This window comes from Elgaria multicarinata, chromosome 3, assembly GCF_023053635.1.
Source record: "Elgaria multicarinata webbii isolate HBS135686 ecotype San Diego chromosome 3, rElgMul1.1.pri, whole genome shotgun sequence".
Taxonomy (NCBI): Eukaryota; Metazoa; Chordata; class Lepidosauria; order Squamata; family Anguidae; genus Elgaria; species Elgaria multicarinata.
Genome location: NC_086173.1, coordinates 111,477,621 through 111,499,031, shown reverse-complemented (window position 1 = coordinate 111,499,031; position 21,411 = coordinate 111,477,621). Strand labels below are relative to the sequence as shown.

General features: G+C 43.2%; 1 protein-coding gene across 1 annotated transcript in view; it reads left to right on the top strand.

Moving 5' to 3' along the window:
• The window catches only part of PHF2 (PHD finger protein 2), a 136,448-nt gene that overhangs the window by 99,635 nt on the left and 15,402 nt on the right, over positions 1 to 21,411 (top strand). Inside the window, exons 12-18 of the mRNA XM_063121257.1 lie at positions 234 to 647; positions 1,673 to 1,792; positions 4,132 to 4,250; positions 7,383 to 7,561; positions 8,221 to 8,294; positions 9,266 to 9,423; positions 18,315 to 18,592. Of these exons, the coding sequence (XP_062977327.1) occupies positions 234 to 647; positions 1,673 to 1,792; positions 4,132 to 4,250; positions 7,383 to 7,561; positions 8,221 to 8,294; positions 9,266 to 9,423; positions 18,315 to 18,592 (1,342 nt within the window). The remainder of the gene's footprint in view (positions 1 to 233; positions 648 to 1,672; positions 1,793 to 4,131; positions 4,251 to 7,382; positions 7,562 to 8,220; positions 8,295 to 9,265; positions 9,424 to 18,314; positions 18,593 to 21,411) is intronic.

Sequence of the window (21,411 nt, the reverse complement as noted above, 5' to 3'; positions counted from 1 at the left end):
AGAACAAAGCAGCAACTTTGTTGCTCTCGTAATGTGCAGCTCGGGCCGCAGCGCAGCCTCAGATCCCTCTTGGTTTCAGTTTTTTAAAACTTGCCTAGCCTTCAGCAGGCCTGATTTTGGCCTTCTTTGTGACAATACTTATGAAGCCCAGCTATACTGGTACATGAGCTGAATCAAGGATCCGTTTTTGAAAGCTGGCTCTGAATACGTGTTCACATTCCCTTCTCTTGCAGAATGCTTTGAAAGTCAACAAACCTGAAGTGGGTGCCAGTGTGAATGTTGAGGAGATCAGCCCTGTGGAAAAAGAGGAAATCCCATCGCCTGCACCACGGACGCCTCCGCCCCCTCCGCCACCGCCATCGCCACCTCCACCGCTGCCACCAGTCGAAAAAGCCCCTAAGAAAAAGACTCCCAAAGCAATGAAAACGCCCAAACCCTCCAAGCTTGCCAAACCTCCCAAGCCGCCAAAACCACCCAAGCCACCAAAACCTCCCAAACCTCCCAAGACACCCAAAGTAAAGGGGGAAGGGAAGAAAAAGGGCAAGAAAGCAAAAGAAGCTCCTCCGCCTGCCATTCCTAACTTAGACCTTCTTGAGGCTCACACAAAGGAGGCCCTAACAAAGATTGAAACACCAAAGAAGGGAAAGGTGAGCAAAAGGGCTTAGGGGTGAAGAACCCTTGACATGCTGAAAGGGCCAGAGGGCCACACTACTGGCCCCATCCCTGAGGTCATGTGGTTCTATCCCCCCACCCCTGGGGCATTCACAGATTCAGTCTGAGCTGGAGAAGCTTATGTGTATAGGTTTCCATGGGAGCTGGAACCCTGATCACACACGTTTCCACCTTCTGCAGAGGTCTCCAAGCAATTGCCCTGGCTGAGATGTCCACACTCAATGCATGGAGAGCAAGAGGCAGGGCCAGGGAGCAGTGTAACCTCAGGAGGGGGTGGGGGTGGCCAGCCTTATGGTCCTGCTGCTTTTGCCAACACATGGGCCTGCTTCACGCAATTAACATACGGAGTCACCCTTCCAATTTTCTGACTGGGGTGTTTTCAGGTTGTATGTGTGCGTGTTTCCAATTGATGGATGATTGCATCCATGTGGGACATTGATCTTGGGAAGGTATTAGCTCCTTAGCTGAAGTAACTGCTATTGAGAATTTCTGGATGCTTGTGAGAATCGATGTTTGCAATGGACTCCTCTGAAAGATAAAGTTCCATGTGGATCACACAGCATTTGAATACAAAAAGAGAGAGAAAGCACTACTGTGAGAGGGAAATTGGTTCAGAATCTGGCTAATAACTATGTATAACATGAAAATAAGATATTAACAGTTTACCCGGCATGCAGCTATCTTTATATATTATGGAGCTTAAAAATCCTATGACACATCAGGCAGGCAGATTGGCGCATTTTGCTTATTATCTTGGCAGTATATTCATAATAATGGGAATTAATTTTCTGTTTCATTTCAGCTTGACATTTGATGTTTTAAAGCTGTCTTTGTCGAAATAAATTCCAGGCGTATGTTAGGCATTACTGCTCTGAATGTTCACACTGACCAAATTGGCATGTGGTAAATTAACACCAGACAAGCATGTTTCATTGTCTTTGTGTTTGAGATAATATCCTGATTTGTTTGTTAGTTTTGTTTGTTTGTTTACTTGAATTAGGCTGCCAAGAATGCTTTGAGTACCCCTAATAAAGAACCTGTTGATAAGCAAAATGAGGTGGAAAAGTTTGAGATCCGGGAGCAGAATAAGACCAAAACAGAAGCAAAATGGAAATATAAGGTAGGGTCTCTCTTACCTTGTGCTTCTACAGAAGTTTCAATGCAATTCTGAGATGAAGGAACTACTGACTGTTCACACATAAGCATTTTTGGCACACAGCGGGTGCCTGAAATATCCCTGAAACCTCTCCTTGCTCAGCCTTTTTGCTAACATTTTATGCTCCATTCAGCAGCTTCAGCAGCATATTTATTTATTTATTTATTTAGGATTGTCTTCTTGCTGGGAATAGTGATTCTCCCCAGCCAATCAGGAATGATTGGCACCAAACCAATTCAGAGTGAGGGCAAGTTCTCCATTGACTCTGTTCAGATGGTTAAGCATTTTGAGCTAAACATTATGGCTTAGTATGTCATGTGAACCATGGCTTAGTGTGTACCATTCCTAGCCATAGTGGTTACATAACCATGGCCAAAACACACTCACTGAACATTTGCTGCAAAAGGGTTAGTGGCCTATCCATGGCTTAGCATGTTGTCTGAACAGGCCCTTTATCTTCTACTCTGAAAAATTCCCAAGGGGGACAGACAAATATGTTTTCCAGATGCTCTCCTACCAGTTCAGCTCAGTCACATTAAGAAATGAATTTTCCAAGAAAGGATTTGGGGTTAAATATCTGCTTGGAGAGCTTCTGCCAATGGGTGATATAGGCCTTAGCTAGACCGGGCTTTATCACGGGGTTAACCCCAGGATCATCCCTGTGCGTCCACATGACGCACAGGGGATCCCAGGATGGAGCCCTCTCCTTTGGGCCCTCTTTTTCCATGATCTTGGGCTGAGCCCGAGACCGCAGAATGTGTGGCCTGTTGCTGTGGTTTGACCCAGCTCCACGCCCATCGGGGTTAGGGTGGGGGGAGCAGCAAAAGTAGTTACTTTTTTAAAAAAAACACCTTACCTTTAGCGCACGACCGTTCATGTGGTCCTTCCTCTTTAAAAATAAAAAATGGCGGGTGCGACGCCTCTCTTCCTGAGGTCGTCGCACCTCACGTGTAAACGGAGGAGAGATCTCGTGTTAATCACAACGTGAGATCTTCCCTCCTCCGTCATGGACTATAAGGTAGGTCTAGCTAAGGTCGTAGGATGTGGGAGCATCGCCTCAGCAGTGTTCCACAGACAGGATGTTCCCACCAGTGCAAATGGTGGGAGTCAGTTTTCACTGATTTCTCCTCCCGTTGAAGCCTGTTGAATCCATAACAATCTACTTCAGAGGACAGGGGGACCCTCTGGAACATTATGGGGATGATGCAGGGGGCTACAGAGTAGAGGGGAAATGGGTGAAAATGGCCTCCCCCCCTCTTCCTCCAACAGAAACCTTGGCTGAATTGGAGTCCTTTTTGTAGATAGAAGGAGCTCTTTGGTTTATGGAAAAGAATTCAGGATCCAACCCATTTAGTGTCATTACTGTATAATGACCCATTTGAATTGACTGCACGTAGATTTGTTTAATTGATCCTACAGATGTGCATACCTGTCACAATGTAGAAAATGTCTTGTATCAACATGACCTCACTGGCATTGAACTTGAGACTAGTATGGCAAATCAATCCGGTCACTTGCAGTTGAATTGTATGAATTACTGTATTGTATGAGGCACATAGAGATCTGATTCACATTTTCTCTTGTTCGCTCACACACACAAACACACACACACACAGAGAGAGAGAGAGAGAGAGAGAGAGAGAGACAAGGGTGGGAACGACTTCACTTGTTGATGTATTACTATACTTCTGTGGGACTGTGTGGCCCAATTTCATAGACCTTTCCTACCTCATCATTGCATTGCACTGTGGAAAGCCCAAGATCTAGCTAGCAGCATTTCCCCCAGCTTCTTAGCCTTGGGCCCACAGACATTTCTGATTAATAGCTTAAAAATTCACCCCAGTGGTCACTGCTTGCCATGACGCCAAATGCCTTCCTACTTTACTTGTAGTTCTGTAACCTAGAACTGACCCCATTTTTAAGTGTGCATTCGACCCAGTTTTAAAGGCTCCAGAAAGCTGCCATGCTTCCTTTCCAATCATTTCTCTCCTTCTCATTGACTTTATGCACTGTTGATTTGCAGCAGCTAAGAATGGTGCTGTGCCATTGCACTATCTTGGATTGGCTCTGAGCAGCACTACTTCCAGATGGTCTTACATACCCATTTTTCTATCTTGTAACACATTATACGATTGGGGACAGATCTTATGATCGCAAGATTTGGGTATCTGCCATGTTACCTATGTGTTTGTTCAGATTTATGTTCCATCTGCTCTAAGGATTTAACAAGCAAAAACAAAAAAAATCTCACTGCTAAAATAATAATTGTTATCCTGAAATGTTCCTGTTACCCTTATTTTCAGAACAGTAAGCCTGATTCATTACTGAAAATGGAAGAAGAACACAAATTGGAGAAGACACCATTATCAGGAAACAAGGACAATAAATTTATGTTTTCCTTCTCCAACAAGAAACTATTGGGGTAGGTGCAACTTTGGCAATGCACATTAACTAATACAACATATACATGCCATAATTATTTTTTTCAAGCACTCCAACTTCATCTAAAGAATTTTACTTGGCAACAGGCTCTTTTGTCCTCAATTAGACTTATATCCAAGCAGACATGCAAAGGGATGGGATTTGTACTTTGTAAAATGCAACTAAGGCCTTAGCTAGACCTAAGGTTTATCCTGGGATCATCCCGGGGTCATCCCTGTTCATGTAAATGACACACAGGGGTTCCTGAGAGCAAGCAGGGATGACCCCAGGACGATCCCGGGATAAACCTTAGGTTTAGCTAAGGCCTAAGTGTACACAAAAGTAGAGGGGCTGTGAAATGTTCTCTTTGCTCTCCTTAGTCCAAAGAAGAAACTCCTGTGTGGAGTCATGGGCCAGACTCAAGCATTGAACTCCCACAATTAATATTGCAGGTCTGCTTCTCACAAGAGATTTTACATGACTCTTGATGGTACAGTTGAAGGATCCACAGAAAATGTTAAGTAATTGTACCACTTCTTCAGGAAAGGTTCCTTATGATGGTATAATTCACATGACTATGGTGGCCCAGTTCAGACTACACTAAGCTGTGATGTTTAAACATTCTGAACTAACCACGATGGCTTAGGCCTTTGCTAGACCTACCTTTCAATCTGTGCGGGAGGAGGGGCGAGCCTGCGAGTCAAGCAGTGCGGGCTGTCACCCCAGTCTAAATGTCAGACGCAATGGGCTAAAGGAAAGCCCCATTGCGTCCGCCATTTTTTTTCTTAAAGGACCAAAGTGAGTTGGCTTTTTTTAAAAAAAAGGTTTCCCCACTCCCCCACCCTGCCCCCAATCTCCCCCCTGCCATGATCTCCCCCCCTGGCTGCGATCTCCCCCTACTGCGATCTCCCCCCAGGCCGTGATCTCTCCCCCTGCCCCAATGGGCACAGTGCTCCTGAGAAGCGCTGTGCCCCATCCACTGCTTTTCCCGGCTACTCGCGAGTAATTGCGGTAGCCAGGAAAAGCGGCGGAACGGTCTACACGCTTGCAGTCTCGGGCTCAGCCCAAGGCCGCAGGAAATACTGGGCTACAACTGGAGCCCGTTACCGCAGGGCAAGGGAGGGTTGACCCCTGCCTGAGCCCGGGATCCCCTGTGCATCATGTGGACACACAGGGGCGAGCCCGGAATTCACCCCGGGCTAACCCGTGATCTAGCAAAGGCCTTAGTGCGTCATCTGAGCAAGCCCCTGTGGTTAACCAAGCGCTATCATAGAGCTCCTTTGCAAGAGCTGCCGAAAACAGCCCTGCTGTTCCTGCTGGAGCTCTGTAGTTGATCTCGCCCTTGGACATTAACAGTGCTCTCCCTGTCAATGGAATTGGATTGTCTTGGTTTGGGAAAACTGCAAAAATAATTTTTAAAAAGGCCAACAATGTTGTTTTGGAACAGTTTTTTTTTAATTATTTTTGCAGTTTCCTTGAAGGTTAAAAGCTTTAAAACAGCTGTTGCAGCGCTGGCCCTGTAATAGCCACCACTGGCAATCTGGGCTGCTGAGAGCACTAGGATGTGTGAGTGAGTTGCTGGAGGACTGTAGTATTCTGCTTGCTGGTAGCTGGTTAGGGTGTGGTTAGGTTAACCACCCTGTAGAGGATGATTACGTGGTTGTCTGGCAGCAGCACACATAGTGGTTATATTAACCACCATGCAACATGGTTAGCCCAGCCACCCTTCCCATAGTGTTGTCAGAACAGTGTGTGAAGTGGCCACAGCAAAAGCTCTTGAGGAGTCTGTGCTTGGTGATACCCAAGCCATGGCAAGATTTGGAGTCCAGAATGCATTGGCAAGTGCCTGACAAAGATACATGGAAATCCTGTACATAGTGGTGGCTACACAGGATTGGCCAGCTAGTACATATTAGAGGGACATCATTTGAGGACTTCCCAAGGTGACTTAGAAATGTATCCCTTCTTCTCATGATACCCTCCCCCACCCCCCATCCAGTTTTCTCTTCTCAAGGCTAAACATACCCAGTCACTTCAATCTTTCCTTGTAGGACTTAGTTTCTAGTCCCTTGATCATCTTTGTTGCCCCTCTCTGAACTTTTGCATTTTATCTGGATGCTTCTTTTTTAAAATAAGTTTCAACTAAGATCCCTGTCAGGGATGCTTTAGGGTGGATTCCTGCATTGAGCAGGGGGTTGGACTCGATGGCCTTGTAGGCCCCTTCCAACTCTACTATTCTATGGTTCTATGATCCTCCCATTTGTCACTGTTGTTCTCAGTGACCTCCTGCTCCTACCAGCTTAGCGCTTTGGCAGCACCTTTCCCCTCCCTGTCTGACTCCAAATCAGTTCCCATATCTTCTTGGGGTGCATGTACCTGCAGAGCTGATGGGGCCAATCCCTAAAAATACTGGCATTCACCTGTGAACGTGACAAACTTTATGGATGCCTGACAGCTCAAAGAAATGGACAGATCTGTAAATATAAGCCAGCATTCCCTAGTGTCTTTCCAAACATATCTATTTTTCAGACATTGATGAACATGCACATGTGGATGCAAACAATAAAAAAGCATTTCATAAGCAATTAAAAATCTGTACTTTAAAAAGTGTGTTAAACTTGTGTTAAAGGATAACTTGAAGATGGTTAAATAAATGATCTCTACTGCATTGCAGCCATTTTAATAATAAAAATAAACTTCTAGCATTTTATAATGAGAATAAAATTTTGTGATCTGTATTTCTACAATTTTCTCCTGTAATTGGAGTTTGGTTCCTGACTTCCTTAGCAAAGTTTATAATTTGTTTTTGACATGGTTAATTAGATATGTAGTTAATTTAAAACAGTTAATTTGAAGTTAAATGAGCTGAAAATTAGGATGACATGCATACATTTGTCTACTATTTTAAAGAACTTGCAATTAGATTAGGTTTCATGAAGTCTAGTTGTGATTTGAGAATTTTGTGCAGTACATCTGCTTATCCACTTAACCAATAATATTATATATGGAGCTCATTGTATCCTCCTCTGTGTCTTCCTGCCATTTCTTGTAATAAAAAAGTTGATAATGTGATGATATTTATGATATATAACCCTGTCCCTGTATTGCTGTTTCATCTCCTTGACCTAAATAGTTCAAAGGGAGTAAAAACTCAGCTGAATCCTGGCATATTTGGATCCCTTCAAAATTTTAAAGAAGATAAAACAAAACCTGTGAAAGATGAATATGAGTATGTCTCGGATGATGGAGAACTGAAAATAGATGAATTTCCAATTAGAAGAAAGAAAAACACCACAAAACGAGATTTGCCCTGTAAGACTAGTTCTCCTTTTGTGCAAACAATTACCTAAGCAAATGTTCCATCCCATGTAGCAAGAGTAGCATGTTGGTCAGAACCCTGGGGAGGAAAGGGAGAGTACTGAATTCAGAGTCATGGCTTTGTGTGCTGAGTGATCCATGCATGGCCAAGGGAAGAGGGTCCCATGGAGTGCAGCTGGAGTTGGTGTGCTTGTGTGGACAATGCTTTTTGTTTGAAAAACAACTTTGTTTAATCCTTTTATCTGTTCTTGTTTGTGTTAATTATATTTATGGGCATTAATATTAAGTGTATAGGTTGGATCCAGGATCTAACTTCCGCAAGAGGAAGGGCTTTGCTCATGGAAGATCCCTCAACCCCATTTTGAGGGAACCCTTCCCCCCCACACTCATGCTATGTCTCACCCCATTCTTCAGGGCAAAGGGTCTGCCATGGAAAGGAGGGAACGGGGAAGTCCACTTCTGGCAGCGCCATTGATCCAGCTTAAACCTGGATCCATCCCATGCCTTTTGGCATGAGACACATTTGCAGAAGTGAATTGACACCAATGATGGTATTAGCAAAACGCTTTTAAAAAAATACAATGGATTGAGCTACATTGCATGTCATTTCTTCACTTTGTCGGAGTAAATTCTGTATTTCAATTTCTTCCTAGTTTTATCAGATAAGAAAGAAACCACACAGCATACACCAGTTAAGAAGCCAAAGGTGGAATCAGTATTGTACAAGGTATACTGTTACTATATTATTTTATTCTTCTAAAATAGGGACTTCCATGGCATAGCAGGTATTGTAGATGTACACTGGATATTGACTGATCTTTCATGTTGACAAGAAACACCCCTTTTGATAGTAATGCCCGTTAGAGCTGTGCCGGAGCTCCGTCGAAGCTTTGATTTTTCGGAGTGGAGAGGGACATTTTAAAAACTGGAATACCCACGAAGCAGAGCAGTGCCCCCATCGGCCTTCTCTATTGTGGTCTCCCAACTTTGGGATGCCCTCCTTCAAGGGATGCAACTGATGTAAACCTTGCTAACATTTCAGCACTAAGCTAAGATCCAGGCATTTATGAGTAGCTAGTTGCTACTACAATAGGACTGTTCACACAAAATGGGAGCCTACTGTGCATTATTTAACAGTTATTTAACTGTGGTTTATTTAAGATGCGGGGCATGTGTAGCTGCCATTTTGAATATGTAATCTCTACTCGAGGGTTGTTGTGCTGTGTGAACCCAGAGTGTGTGGGTTATGTGAGATTAAGTAACTTTTTGCATGATCCATGATCAATTCTAGGGTTTTTAACTCTCACATAACTCTCTCTGAGTTCACACGACACGACAACCCCCAAGGGGGCAGGATTGCCTATGCAATGTGGTGCCCGTGGGTGCTGCAGCTCATCATGGGTTGATGAGCCATGGTGTGATGGCTGAACCCAATCAATGTTTACCAAGCATTTTAGAGTGGCTAGTTGCCACTACAATGAATAGGACTGTTTGTTTTCTCTGCTGATTATCTATTTGTTTTATTAGAGGCATATGTCTTTTATTTAGCATTGGCCATTTCTAATATTATTGTTAACTCCCCTAGGATTTTATGAAAAGTGAGATATGAAAATATTTTTTCTAAAAAAAACCCTTTATTTTGGACTTCCTACTACTAGTGTAATCTGTTATTTAATATTTTTTTGATGACGTCTTTAGAGTGATGACTCCTCAGATGAAGATTCTCTCCACATTGACACAGAGGCCAAGCCCGGGCGCAATTCTAAAGTGAAGAAAGAGACTGGAAGTTCAGCAGGCATTCTGGATCTTTTGCAGGCGAGCAAAGAAGTTGGGGGTTTAGAGTATAATACCAACAGGTAAGGCATCAGCAAGTGCCAGCACCTATCCTGAAATACTGTGCTGCCTTTTGTCTCCTATATGCACATTCGCAGTGGTTTTCCATTACAATAATGTTTTTTTTCTTGGGTAAGCTCTGGGTTTTGCTTTGTTTTTTGACTCATGCCCCGGAGGCAGGCAGCTGCAGAATGTGTTTGTAATACAATTGTAAAACTGGAACACTCTCTGCTAATAATGCTGAAAATCTACCTAACCGATAACAATAAAGAAGATTATTTATTTCAAAATAAATGGTTCAATTAAGAGAAAATGAGAACCATTTAATTTATGCAAAATGGTTTTTATTCATGTGCTCGTAATCCTAATTATGGGTTCTTTGGAAGGAGGTACTAGAGAAAACTGGCTTCAAAATCCCAGGAAAATAGCAAATGGTTTTGAAAACTAATTTCTCCAAAGGGCAACAAAAATGAAATGGGCCTCCCCATGGACTGGTTTGGGGGTCTTGTTCATTTGCCATCAACTCCATCGTTTTGTAAACATTTGAAATGAAATCTACTGTGAATGGAAAAGTAAAGTTTGATCTAACTTTCCCAACCAGAATTTCTTTTGAAATGAGGTGGTCAGATGCAAAGCTGTGAATCTAAGTGTCATTGCGAAAGCAAGGAGAGAAGCTATAGCACTAGAACTATGACATTTGACAAGCAGACCTCAAACTGCCCTTAGCTGCTTTCATCCATTTCTCTGCGGATAGTTTGCAATTCCAGATCCAAACCTGTTTCACGCATTACTTTTCTGGCACAAGAAGGGCCATTTCTCTGTGACCCAGTTCCATGTCGCAGACTGGGTCACATGGACGGGTGCAACTGCTGCGGCTACTTTCTAGGCCAACGAACCTTCCCCTCTCCCTGTGCCCCCACTATACTTTGTGTGCCAAAGTCAATTTAAATTGGAAATTATTTTAATCCAAAACAACCTTAAAGAGTCCTTTAACATGTTGGAAAGCCTTGTGGTTTCTGACAGCAGAGTCCACAAAACATATTTCTCCGTTGTGCTAAAGAAAGCTTAGCAGGAATGTGTCATACCAGTTTTGCTTTAATATAAGCAGTTAGATCCTGGTAACGTGCACTGGAGGACTGAATACAACTCTTGATAAATGTAATTTCCTTAAAAGGTTTCCTTTTTCATCTCAACTTTCCTTGGTCTTTTTAAAGCAAAATTAAATTGTCTCCCTGGATGAATGCGATGTCAGGGTAGGAGGCGAGCATTCTCTGCCCCATTCTTCTCTGAGTGGTTCTTTCTATTCAATCCATCAGTTATCTCTTCAGTCTTTTTCCAATGTTCATCCCTCCCCACTAGGTTGTTTAGCCACTAAACAACAACCCAGCCCTCCCAGTTTGCGCATCACACTCACAACCTATGACCCAAGTGACCATAAGTTTTTGATTAAAAGTGGGAGTAAGGAGGGAGCAGGAGGCAATGTGCTCATTCACTCTCACTCATGGACCACAAATCTATGGGTTGGTTAAGCCACGATTTGCCTACATGCGAACCTGGTCAATTTCCATGACTCTACCATTTTAAGTCTGAAGATGAGGGGTCTCCATGTTGTTGTTGTTGTTGTTGTTGTTGTTGTTGTTATTATTATTAATATTCATTTATATAGCACCATCAATTTTCATGGTGCTGTACAGAACAAAATAAAACCAAACACAAAACACCCTGCCATATGGCTTACATTCTAAAATCGCAGTAACAAACCAACAGGGAGGGGAAAGCTTCCTCAGATTAGAACAAAATCCCCACATTTACATATTTCATCTGTAAATCACGGAATAACGGGCTCAAGTTACAGGAAGTCAAATTCTGGCTGGACATCAGGAAAAGCTTCTTGACTGTTAGAGCAGTACAACAATGGAACCAGTTACCTAGGGATGCCCACACTACCTAGGGATGCCCACACTAGAGGCATTCAAGAGGCAGCTGGACAACCATCTGTCAGGTATGCTTTAGGGTGGATTCCTGCATTGAGCAGAGGGTTGGACTCGATGGCCTTCCCTTCCAACTCTGCTATTCTATGATTCTATGATCTCACCTATATAGTAAAAACTTGCTTTGGTGCTTTCACTTGCCACCATTTTGAGATGGTGGGGTGGGGGAGCTGAGAAATAATATTTCAACATGGCAGGTTTCAGTGATTAGAAAGAGAATTTGTATGAGAATTTAATCCACACTAGTATCTACGTTACAATCAGATGTCTTATCCTACAATGTCTGTCCTGTCATCTGACTGGCCCTCGCTCCAGTCTACTATCCTGGTTCCAATATTTTCAGCTCAAGAGTTCTGGTGCAGGCAAATTTAAGTAATCTATCAAATTTATGGTCACTGACTAATTGGGAAAGCTGGTTAGTCATCTGTAACCTGTATAACAGAAGAGCATTTTCCCTAGGATGCAAGTTTATTTCTAAGTTAATTTCAAACTGGATAATTACAAGGGTGCTTGGAACAGAGATTTAGGGGTAAATATTCTAGAAGAACTATGGCTGGATATATTTAATAGTATCAGAAAATCCACATCCTCAACTTTACCTGAAGCCGTCCTAAAATTAGTTTAGAGGAGGTACTTGATTATCAGTTAGGTTGAATAAAATCTGCCAGGACTGGCTTCATGTTTGAGAAGCCTCCGGGCAAAGTGACTTCTGATAGAACCCTTCCTTTGCTGGAGGGACCCCCTTGAGCTTACTTGGGGCTTGCCTACACCCAAGGGTGTAGAGGGAGGAAGCGGGGGAGGATGGCAGGCTTACCTGCTTCAGCGATTCTCCCCCAGCATCCAAATGGCAGCGTGACATCCCGCAAGTAAGGAGGGAGTTGTGGACGCCTTTTTATTTTATTTTATTGCCAGAAGAGGAGCCGTGTGTGTGGCAAACTACCCCCCCCCCCCCGCCATCCTGGGGTGGTGAAATTGCTGCCCACCCCTCCCCCATGGGAACGGAGCCACCCTGCGTGGGTCCATGACTATTTCAGACCCCAGGAGCATGCGGCACACCAGCTGCGGTCCTCAGGATGGTCCTGAGACCACGGGGAAAATCAGGATAACTGGGCAACCAGTTACCCTTGAAAAATGGAGGGGGTCATCCCTGCTTGCCCCTGGGATCCCCTGTGCATCATTTGGACAAAGGGACGATCCAGGGATGAGCCTGGGAAAAAGGCATGGTGTAGACATGCCCTTGATGATACCAAGCATCAGTGTTCTGACCAATGCAACAAAGGGCACCAAGTAGCTGAGTTTGGCTGCATTTTAATGTCCCACATCATTCTGGAGGGATGCTACATATAGCAGCTGGATACAGTTGCTCAGCACAGCTCAGAGTGCCAAGCCAGTTTTTAAAAAGGGGGGCTTAGGGCAGGCCCCAGGAAGGGCCATACTGGGAGCCCAGCCACTGCCCAAGGATGCCAGGTGCTGGCACTGACCTTGAAATCCATCTGTGTGTTGGCAATCCGCTGCAATTTTATAGAACTTTTTCATACTCGGAGGGGCTGCAGTGTAGCATAAAGTTTTTGGATCTATTTTGGCCGTAAGGCATAATGGTTAGTCTTATTAAATAATTTGGATAAAGTTGCTTATTTTTAATTAGTGGGTCACAATAAAAAAATGTCATTGCAAATTATTGGACACAAGCTACTGTTCCGTCTACGGAATTCTTTTCATTGCAGAAATGGCTAAACTAATGGTCTGTGTCTAGATGAAAAATGGAACTTACCGTAATGATTCACTGTTTGATAAACGATTACCATTTATTCTGTAGTGGAATTGATGTTATAATTATGTTCTCTTAGACAGAGAAATCTTTTCGTAATTTTATACTCAACAGTATTTTTTTTAAAAAAAATGCTGACCCTTAAAAACAGGTGCATGACATGTAGAAATTCAGCAAGTGAGGTTCATGTATTCAAGGGCAAAGTAGCAGAGAACTAACCCAGGTTCTGTAACACACAGCACAGACCAAGGGGAATGTCTTGGGTAAAGTCAGTTACGAACTGCTTTTGCTAGAATTCTTCCTTCTATGTGCCAAGAACCCTCTAGGTCATGGAATTATAAGATTATATTATTTTCAACATAATGTTCACCCACAGTTCAAAGCTGCTATTCAGCTAGGGAACCAATCTTTATTATGTGAAGTATTTGCCAGCAACCACACACACTCCAGTTAAAGAAGCTCTCATTCATAAATTTTAACTTGACAAAGGAATATATATATATATATATATATATATATATATATATATATATATATGCAAATCTTGTGTTGTTAAGTTTTATGTATTCTGTAGTTTTAGTGAATATATATATATATATATATATATATATATATATATATATATATAATCACTAAAACTACAGAAAGGGGATGTGACATTCCAGGCTTTAATAATTGTTTCCTGTTTCATATTTCACTCCAAGCAGATCCAGAATTACTAAGCTGCAAATGTGCCTAATGAAAAACACATTGGGCACAATCCAACGTAAACATCTCCTGTGCAAACCTCATTGGTATTAAAAGAAGTTGTTCAAGAGCAGGGCAGCAGACTGTTATGCCAAAGGCAAAGTGACAGGTTGCTAAATTAAAGGACACACTTCACCAGGAACCTCTCCTGTTCAAGGTCCATTTAGATAAATGGGGTTTAGCTCAGGAGAGCCTACCAGCAGATTTTGCCCCAACGTTTTGCCACTTTAAGAGCTTGTTAAACAATCAGTCTGTGGCTTGAATCCACCCACCCACCCCCAGAGCCACTGGTTTTGATCAGATCCCACAATTTATTTGCTAGCATTTGCCTTGCTTTAGGCAGTTCCTCCCTAATTTGCCCATTTGGCAGGCAGCTTTTGATGGTCCATTTCCACTGTATCTGGGGTTCAAGGTTTTATGAAAGCTGTTGGTGAAAACAAGCAAATGACTTAAATGTGCATAGAGTTGATAACTGATAAAACCAGATTAGCTAAGTTTCAGTATAGATTGCTAGTATAGAACTTTGTTGAACCTATTTAATACTGCAATACTGGGAATTGCCTGTTTGGTGCATTCTCTTCCCCTCCATAAATTGTTTTATTATGATTTTATTAGAATGTAAGCCTATGCAGCAGGGTCTTGCTATTTTATTGTTTTACTCTGTACAGCACCATGTACATTGATGGCGCTATATAAATAAATAAATAATAATAATAAGGACTAGGTCAGCATTTAGACCAAACATATCAAAGGGAGGCACTACTAGGCAGGCCGCCCACGAGCTGACACGGGTCAACGAGGCTTAGAGGCGCCATAGCGGAAACCAAACCGAGTTGCTTCCCCCACCCCCCCAGTGATATTGAACATAACAAAATGGGTATCCTACCCAAGAACAGGCCAGTGAAACACACCAACTATCTCTTTTGAATTAATTTCTGTGACAAAGGGAGGCAAACCTCTCCCCTCGTCCCAATAACACACACATACGCCTTGTGCTGCTACCCCAGTCTTTCCATGTTTCAAGGCCACAGACCCACCCACCCCAAAGCTGTAAAGGAGTGACTTGTGAGTAAACAATGTTTATGCTTGGCATTTGAAGCAGCTGGCTTGTGGGCTTACAAGTAAATCCCCAGCAGGGAGAACTCCTGTTTGCTTCTTGACATGACAGGATGCAACCTTTCCTCTCAGTTCCTAGTCTCAGATATAGTGATCTTTGTCCTAGAAGGAAAAATGGACGAGGAGGAAGCCAGAGCTGCTGGCAAAGAAAGTCTCCAATCCTGGAAGGCTATCTGGGAGTGCTTCAGTTAGCCTGCTGTTTGCATGGGCCTTTGGGTGACATATCCTGTCACTTGGGGGAAATGTGCCTGCTCTTATCGGACAGGGGCAGAGAACACATGGCCCTCCAGATGTTGTTAGATTGCAGTTGCCATCATTCCTTGCTATGCTGGGTAGGGCAGTTGGAAATTGCAGTCCAACAGCATCTGGAAGGCCACATGTCCCCTATCACTGTTGTAGGACTACTCTTGTGGGCTATTCATACCTTTCTTCTGAATAATTTAAAACTTTTAAGTAACGCTGTGCACCAATTCGGTTCCCGATCCGAATCCTGAACTGAAGTGGTGATCCAGAAATAGCCCTGTACGGCCGCCTTTGTACACAACAAATAGATTTACACAATAATTGTATAGAGCCCCCATCTTCCTTAAAAATGGTGGCTCTCATGGAGGATGGGCGGCTGCCAAGCACGAATGGACATGTCAGGTGATTATGGCTGCTCGTGTAGCTCAGCAGGTGAGGGGTAGTTGCTCACCAGATTCGGGAGACAAGTGGGGGGGGGAGTCTCATGGACTCCTGGTCAGCCTCGCACCCAGCTTTTCCAGGCTATTACCAAAAAGCTGTTTAGCGAGCACCCAGGAAACCGCAACGTTGGACCTGCTTCAGATGTCCCGATCTCACTTTGGATCTAGATCCGAAGCAGGTCAGACCAAGTCTGAAGTGGGCCGAGGCCATTATGACCCCCAAAGCTGAAAACAGTGTTCAAACAAGGTCTTCATCAGTGCTGGCTCGACTGGCACAATGTTCATTCTAAGGATGTACGGATCCATCCCATCTGGGTTTTGCAGATTGTCAAACATCTTGCATTCCATCATCCACTCATTGACAGGATCAGATTTTTTTTTTTTAGAGATGTATGAGAATTTTCTTCCACTTATGCTAATGTGCCTTGGTGCTCATTTGCACTTGTGCTCCTGTGCATTAGTGCAAGTGTGAGTTTGCAGACGCCCCCCCCCCCTCCAGAAGTGAAAAAAATGGTCCACTGAGACTGTGCGACTCGGGAAAAGCTGGTCTGCTGTGGAATCTGCAGGTCGGATTCATAGAAATCCGAACTCATTTGAGTCCATTGTGGATTTCTCCAACATCTCTAGTTCATGCTGATATAACTAAATATGATACCTTGTTAACATATGTTAATTTTGTTATTAATTATAACCTCTAAATCTTTCTGTCAGATGCCGCTGCCTAATTAGTTAACCTCATCTTATATTTGGTGGCTCTTTTCTTCTTTCCACATTTACATTTGTCTATGTTGAATTTCATTTTGTTTCTTTGTGCCCAGCTGTCCTGCAATTAATTTCCAATCCTTGCAAGTTATCTATCACATTCTAGAGCCCTTCCTGCTTGAAATATTTTCCCCCTAAAAACACTTTACTTGTCTAAACCAAAAACCACAACATTTCTTAAAACCCCCCACAGTAACCTTATATGCAATAGTCTAACATTTGTTATCTGTCTGAGTTAGCAGAGCTGCTGTAATGTCATGGAATGTTCATAAACATTCAAATTGCTTAGAATTAGCCTGTCAGCAATAGATTTTGATAAATACTGTAGCTTCTGTGAAGAAAGTAAAAGATCTGATTGGCTGTCATAAATCTTTTACAGAGCATAGAGATACGGAGAAGCTTAATTCTAATAAGGGCTACATAATTATTTTATGAACATTCCAATTCCAGGAGGGTAGTCACCTTATTGTGTTGAAGCAACAGTAAAGAGTTCTGTGACATCTTAAGGCTGCTGAGCTCATTGTAGCATAACCTAGTTTGTTACAGTATAGCTTGCTGTATGTAAGAGCCTATTCCATCAATTGAATGAAATGGAAAAAGAAGGTAGTGGATATACGTGCATTGAGGTGCAATGGAAGGGAATAAAGCAAACCAATAAGATGAGAGATAAAGTTAATGGGTTGGATCCAGATTTGTAGTTCTGCAAACAGAAGGGTACCCATCCAGTATCAGGCAGTAAGCTGCTGGGGAACATGGGTGGGAGTGTGTTGTCACACCGTGTTCTGCTTATGGTTCCCTGGTCAACAGCTGGTTGGTCACTGTGTGAGCAGAGTGCTGAACTAAATGGACCCTTGGTCTGATCTAGTGGGGCTCTTCTGATGTTCTTATGGAAGTGAGTTGGATCCAGCCAAGGTTTTTGCTGTGACAGCTGGACGCTTCTGTGGGTTGAAGCAGTGGCGGGAGGGGGGGGTGATCTTTGCTGATTCACCCCCTGTCCCTGCAGCACCCAACACCATCTTCCACACTGTTCTGGAGAGTCCCTGAACCTTCCAGAGCAAATTTTCAAGGCAGAGGGGCTATGTTATGTTATTATTGTTATTATTATTATTAATTTATATAGCACCATGAATGTACATGGTGCTATACATAGTAAAACAATAAAACAGCAACGCCCTGCCACATAGGCTTACATTCTGATAAAATCACAATAAGACAAAAAGGGAGGGGAAAGGAAAGCACCAAACAGGCACAGGGGACAATAAAACTAACAGTTTAAAAGTAAGAACAAAATCAAGGTCTAACAGCTTTAGAAAAAAGAAAAGTTTTCAACTTATGTAAGTTCCAAGCCGTACAACTCTGGATCCAACCCATGGAAAATGCATCCTGATGGCTAAGAGGTATACAGGCACACAGCACAAAATACGGAAGGAACCTGCACTTGCTGGTGCATCAAAGCATGAATTGGTGAAATATCAGTTGCTGTGCAATGAGGTGGTTTTTGTATTTAAATATATTAGTCTCAAGCTCTCTGGTACCCAGCGGGAGTGTTGGGAATTGTAGTCCAACACACCTGGAGGGCGCCAGCTTGGAGAAGTCTGCTGGGATAGAGAGCCTGAAATCTTCTACTCTAGTGCTTGATTCCTCCTACATTCATTCTCTTACATAAGACTGCCCTGTTTGGCCTACGTAAATCACAAAAATGAGTGTGGCTGGCAAGTGATAGTACATGTGCCATTGGCGAATGTGTCGCATAGGTAATGTATGGCATCGCCTGTTTATTCTGGGGTTCCTGTATTTATTTTGAGCTGATAGCTCTCTTCATTCCCCCCTTCATTGTCTTCCTTTAGTCAGCCACCTGCATCTCCCAGCACCCAGGAAGCGATCCAAGGGATGTTGTCGATGGCAAACCTCCAGTCTTCTGATCCCTGCCTACAGCCTTCGTGGGGCACCAACCAAGCTAAGAATAATTCTATCTCAGCCCCAAACTCCAAAAAAACTGGAAGCAGCAACAACAAAAATGCAGGCAAGAGGTTACTGAAGAAAAGCGCAAAAAACAGCATCGATGTTGAAGATTATGACGAGGACCAGGATCACTTAGATGCCTGTTTTAAAGATTCAGATTATGGTAGGGAAAACTTATTTGGCCTCTCTCTGAGTGTGACTGTTCAAATATGCATATGCAATGAAATGCATGAAGACAGGGGATTTGATGATGGAAGTAGTAGCACCCCAGGATGTTTTGTTTTGTTTTGTTTTTATAGTGGTTCCTGAGTCTGAGACCTGAATGTTTGCTGAAGGTCTGCATCCTTTTATTTCCATGGCTTGTGCAAAGTGAGATACAGTTCAGGGCGCAACATTTGAACATCTCCTTTGATTCCATTTGGCAGCTTTGTCGGTGTGACCCAGACAGGAGAGATCTTTGCAAATTTTGCGATTGAGATCTCATTTCATGTTTACTGAGGCCTTAGCTAGACCTAAGGTTTATCCCGGAATCGTCCCGGGGTCATCCCTGTTCATGTAAATGACACACAGGGGATCCCAGGAGCAGGGAGGGACGACTCCAGAATAAACCTTAGGTCTAGCTAAGGCCTGAGGAATATCTGTGTAAAAGTGGGGTCACAAACATGGATGTTGTTATGCTATGTCCCGCTTGTGTGTTCTGGTGTAACAGAACACTACAAAAAGTTCTGCTAATGACGTGTAGCTTTCCTTAGTCTTGTGTAAGTGTGTGCAGTGGTGATTGAGGACCACAGCACTTGGGTAGGGGGTGTTAAACCTCTCCCCACTTTTTTTCCTGAGATTCCACCCCTATAGAATCTCCATTGACTCTAATGATTAGCAAAACATTTAGTTTGCCTTTAAGTTCAATGCAAAGGCACAGTTAGGGTTACCCTTCATCACTGGGACACTAGCCCAGCAGATAGCAGGTTTGCCTTCTGCCCCTACAGGGTCGGTAAGGCTTTAGAGCCTTGGATGGGCAGAGAGGGTCTTCAAATACATCCTGTGCCATCCTGTGGTTTGGCACAACCCTGGTCTTTGGATAGTAAGTTTGTTAAAGGTTTGCAGGTAGGGATGCTGGAGATATTCAAGACAGACTGTAATGAGTTCAGATTTCTAAGGATCCGCAGGCCTCATGGAGTCCATAGACTTTCAGATCTTTTTTCTTTTTTTTTACTTTCACAAAATTTACTTGAATTTATCCGTAGAAAAATACGCATGTTTCCGCTGAGACTAGAAAAATGCACGGGGGAAGTTGAATGGAATGGGGGACAGCACATTAAATGTTATGTATTAACGTAAATTGCATAAATCATTGCAAGCCCTCTTATGGAGTTATTTGCGTATTTTTCCACATAACAATTTTTTAAAATTTCTAATCCATCTGTGAACAGACGCTGGAATGAATGAAACGGCACAATCCATGAAACACACATGGGATGGATTGCACAAAATCTGGACATCCCTATTTGCATATGGTTGGGGGAAGAATCAGCTGGCCTTGTTTTGCTTGCCAGGGATAGCCTGGCCATCGCAGCTGCCATGGCACAAGACACTATTTTATGACAGTTCAAGCAGACTCTAAAGATTGGGCTTATGGAAATGAAATGAGCTTGAACACAATGGATTTGCTTATTAGCATGTTTTCGTGTATGTAGGTGTGTATATATGCGATTTGTATTCCACCCTCCCTCATAAAGAGCCCAAGAATATTGTCCTATCTTCCCATTGTTCTCATCAACCATAAAAGCTTGAAACAAAAATCCAGAGACGTGTCTTAGGCAGATTCTTGTGTGCAGTGGTTCCTTCTCCACGCCACCCCAATGGGCCTGTTCAGAAGACTCCTTAAACCATGGCTTTGACCATGGTGAATAAGGTTTTTTTGCTTTATTCACCGGAGTTAAAGCCATGGTTTAAGGTGTCTTCTGAACGGGGCCAATATGAACTTCCCCTCTCCCTGCATCCACTGCTTGATGCTTCAGGTGCTACATTAGGTTCTTCACAGTGGTGGTTCCAGTATTTTGGGCAAGACCAATGGACTCCTTGGTGTATCTACTCTCTCTCTTCCCCCCCACCCTCAATCATTGCCACTAGCTGCTCCTGAGCCTCCTCTTCTTGCTCCTCATTGCTACTGATGGCTTCTTTTTTTGCCAGGCAGAGAGCCACTGAGCAAATAGGCAGTGTCATCTCCTGTTCCTCCTCCTTCTCACCAACACCATTGTCTGGGCAAGAGTGGGAAGTAGGTGAACAGGCAGGTTGCAATGGTGAAGAGGCAGAGCAAGTCCAGGGGGCTGTTGGTGGTGGACCCCACAGGGGTGTGACCCCTTCGCAGGGGCCCAGCCATGCCTACCCTTGATGGCCACCCTGCTTCTTCATGTTTAAAAAGTACCGTGTTTCTTCGATTGTAAAACACCATCGATTGTAAGACGCACACTAGTTTCAGTACCACCAACAGAAAAAAAAGCCCTAAGACACACCCGCGATTCTAAGACGCACCCGTTTTTAGAGATGTTTATATGGGGGGGGGGGGAGTGCATCTTAGAATTGAAGAAATACGGTAGTTTGCGATGCAACATGGGATGTTGCATCGCACGTTGCATTGCAAACTACTTTGTGAACCGCCCAGGGAGCTTCAGCTATTGGGCGGTATAAAAATGCAATTTAAAAAATGTCTGCTTGAAAACGAAAGCGTCCCACTAAAATGGACAGAAGATTTCCTAATAATTCAGCTTCCAAGAAACAGATACATCTTTTAGTAACATATGTAAAATGTGCTTTTTAAAAAGAGAGAGAGAAGAAAAGAAAGAAAAAGAAAATTTGGCTTTGGCCATTATCCTTTAAAAACATAGTTTCAGTATTTGATATGCTGAATATGAAAAATATACATTGAAACCCTCTGAAGTTCAATCAAAACAAGACTTTCTTCGATTCTGAGCAAGTCGAATG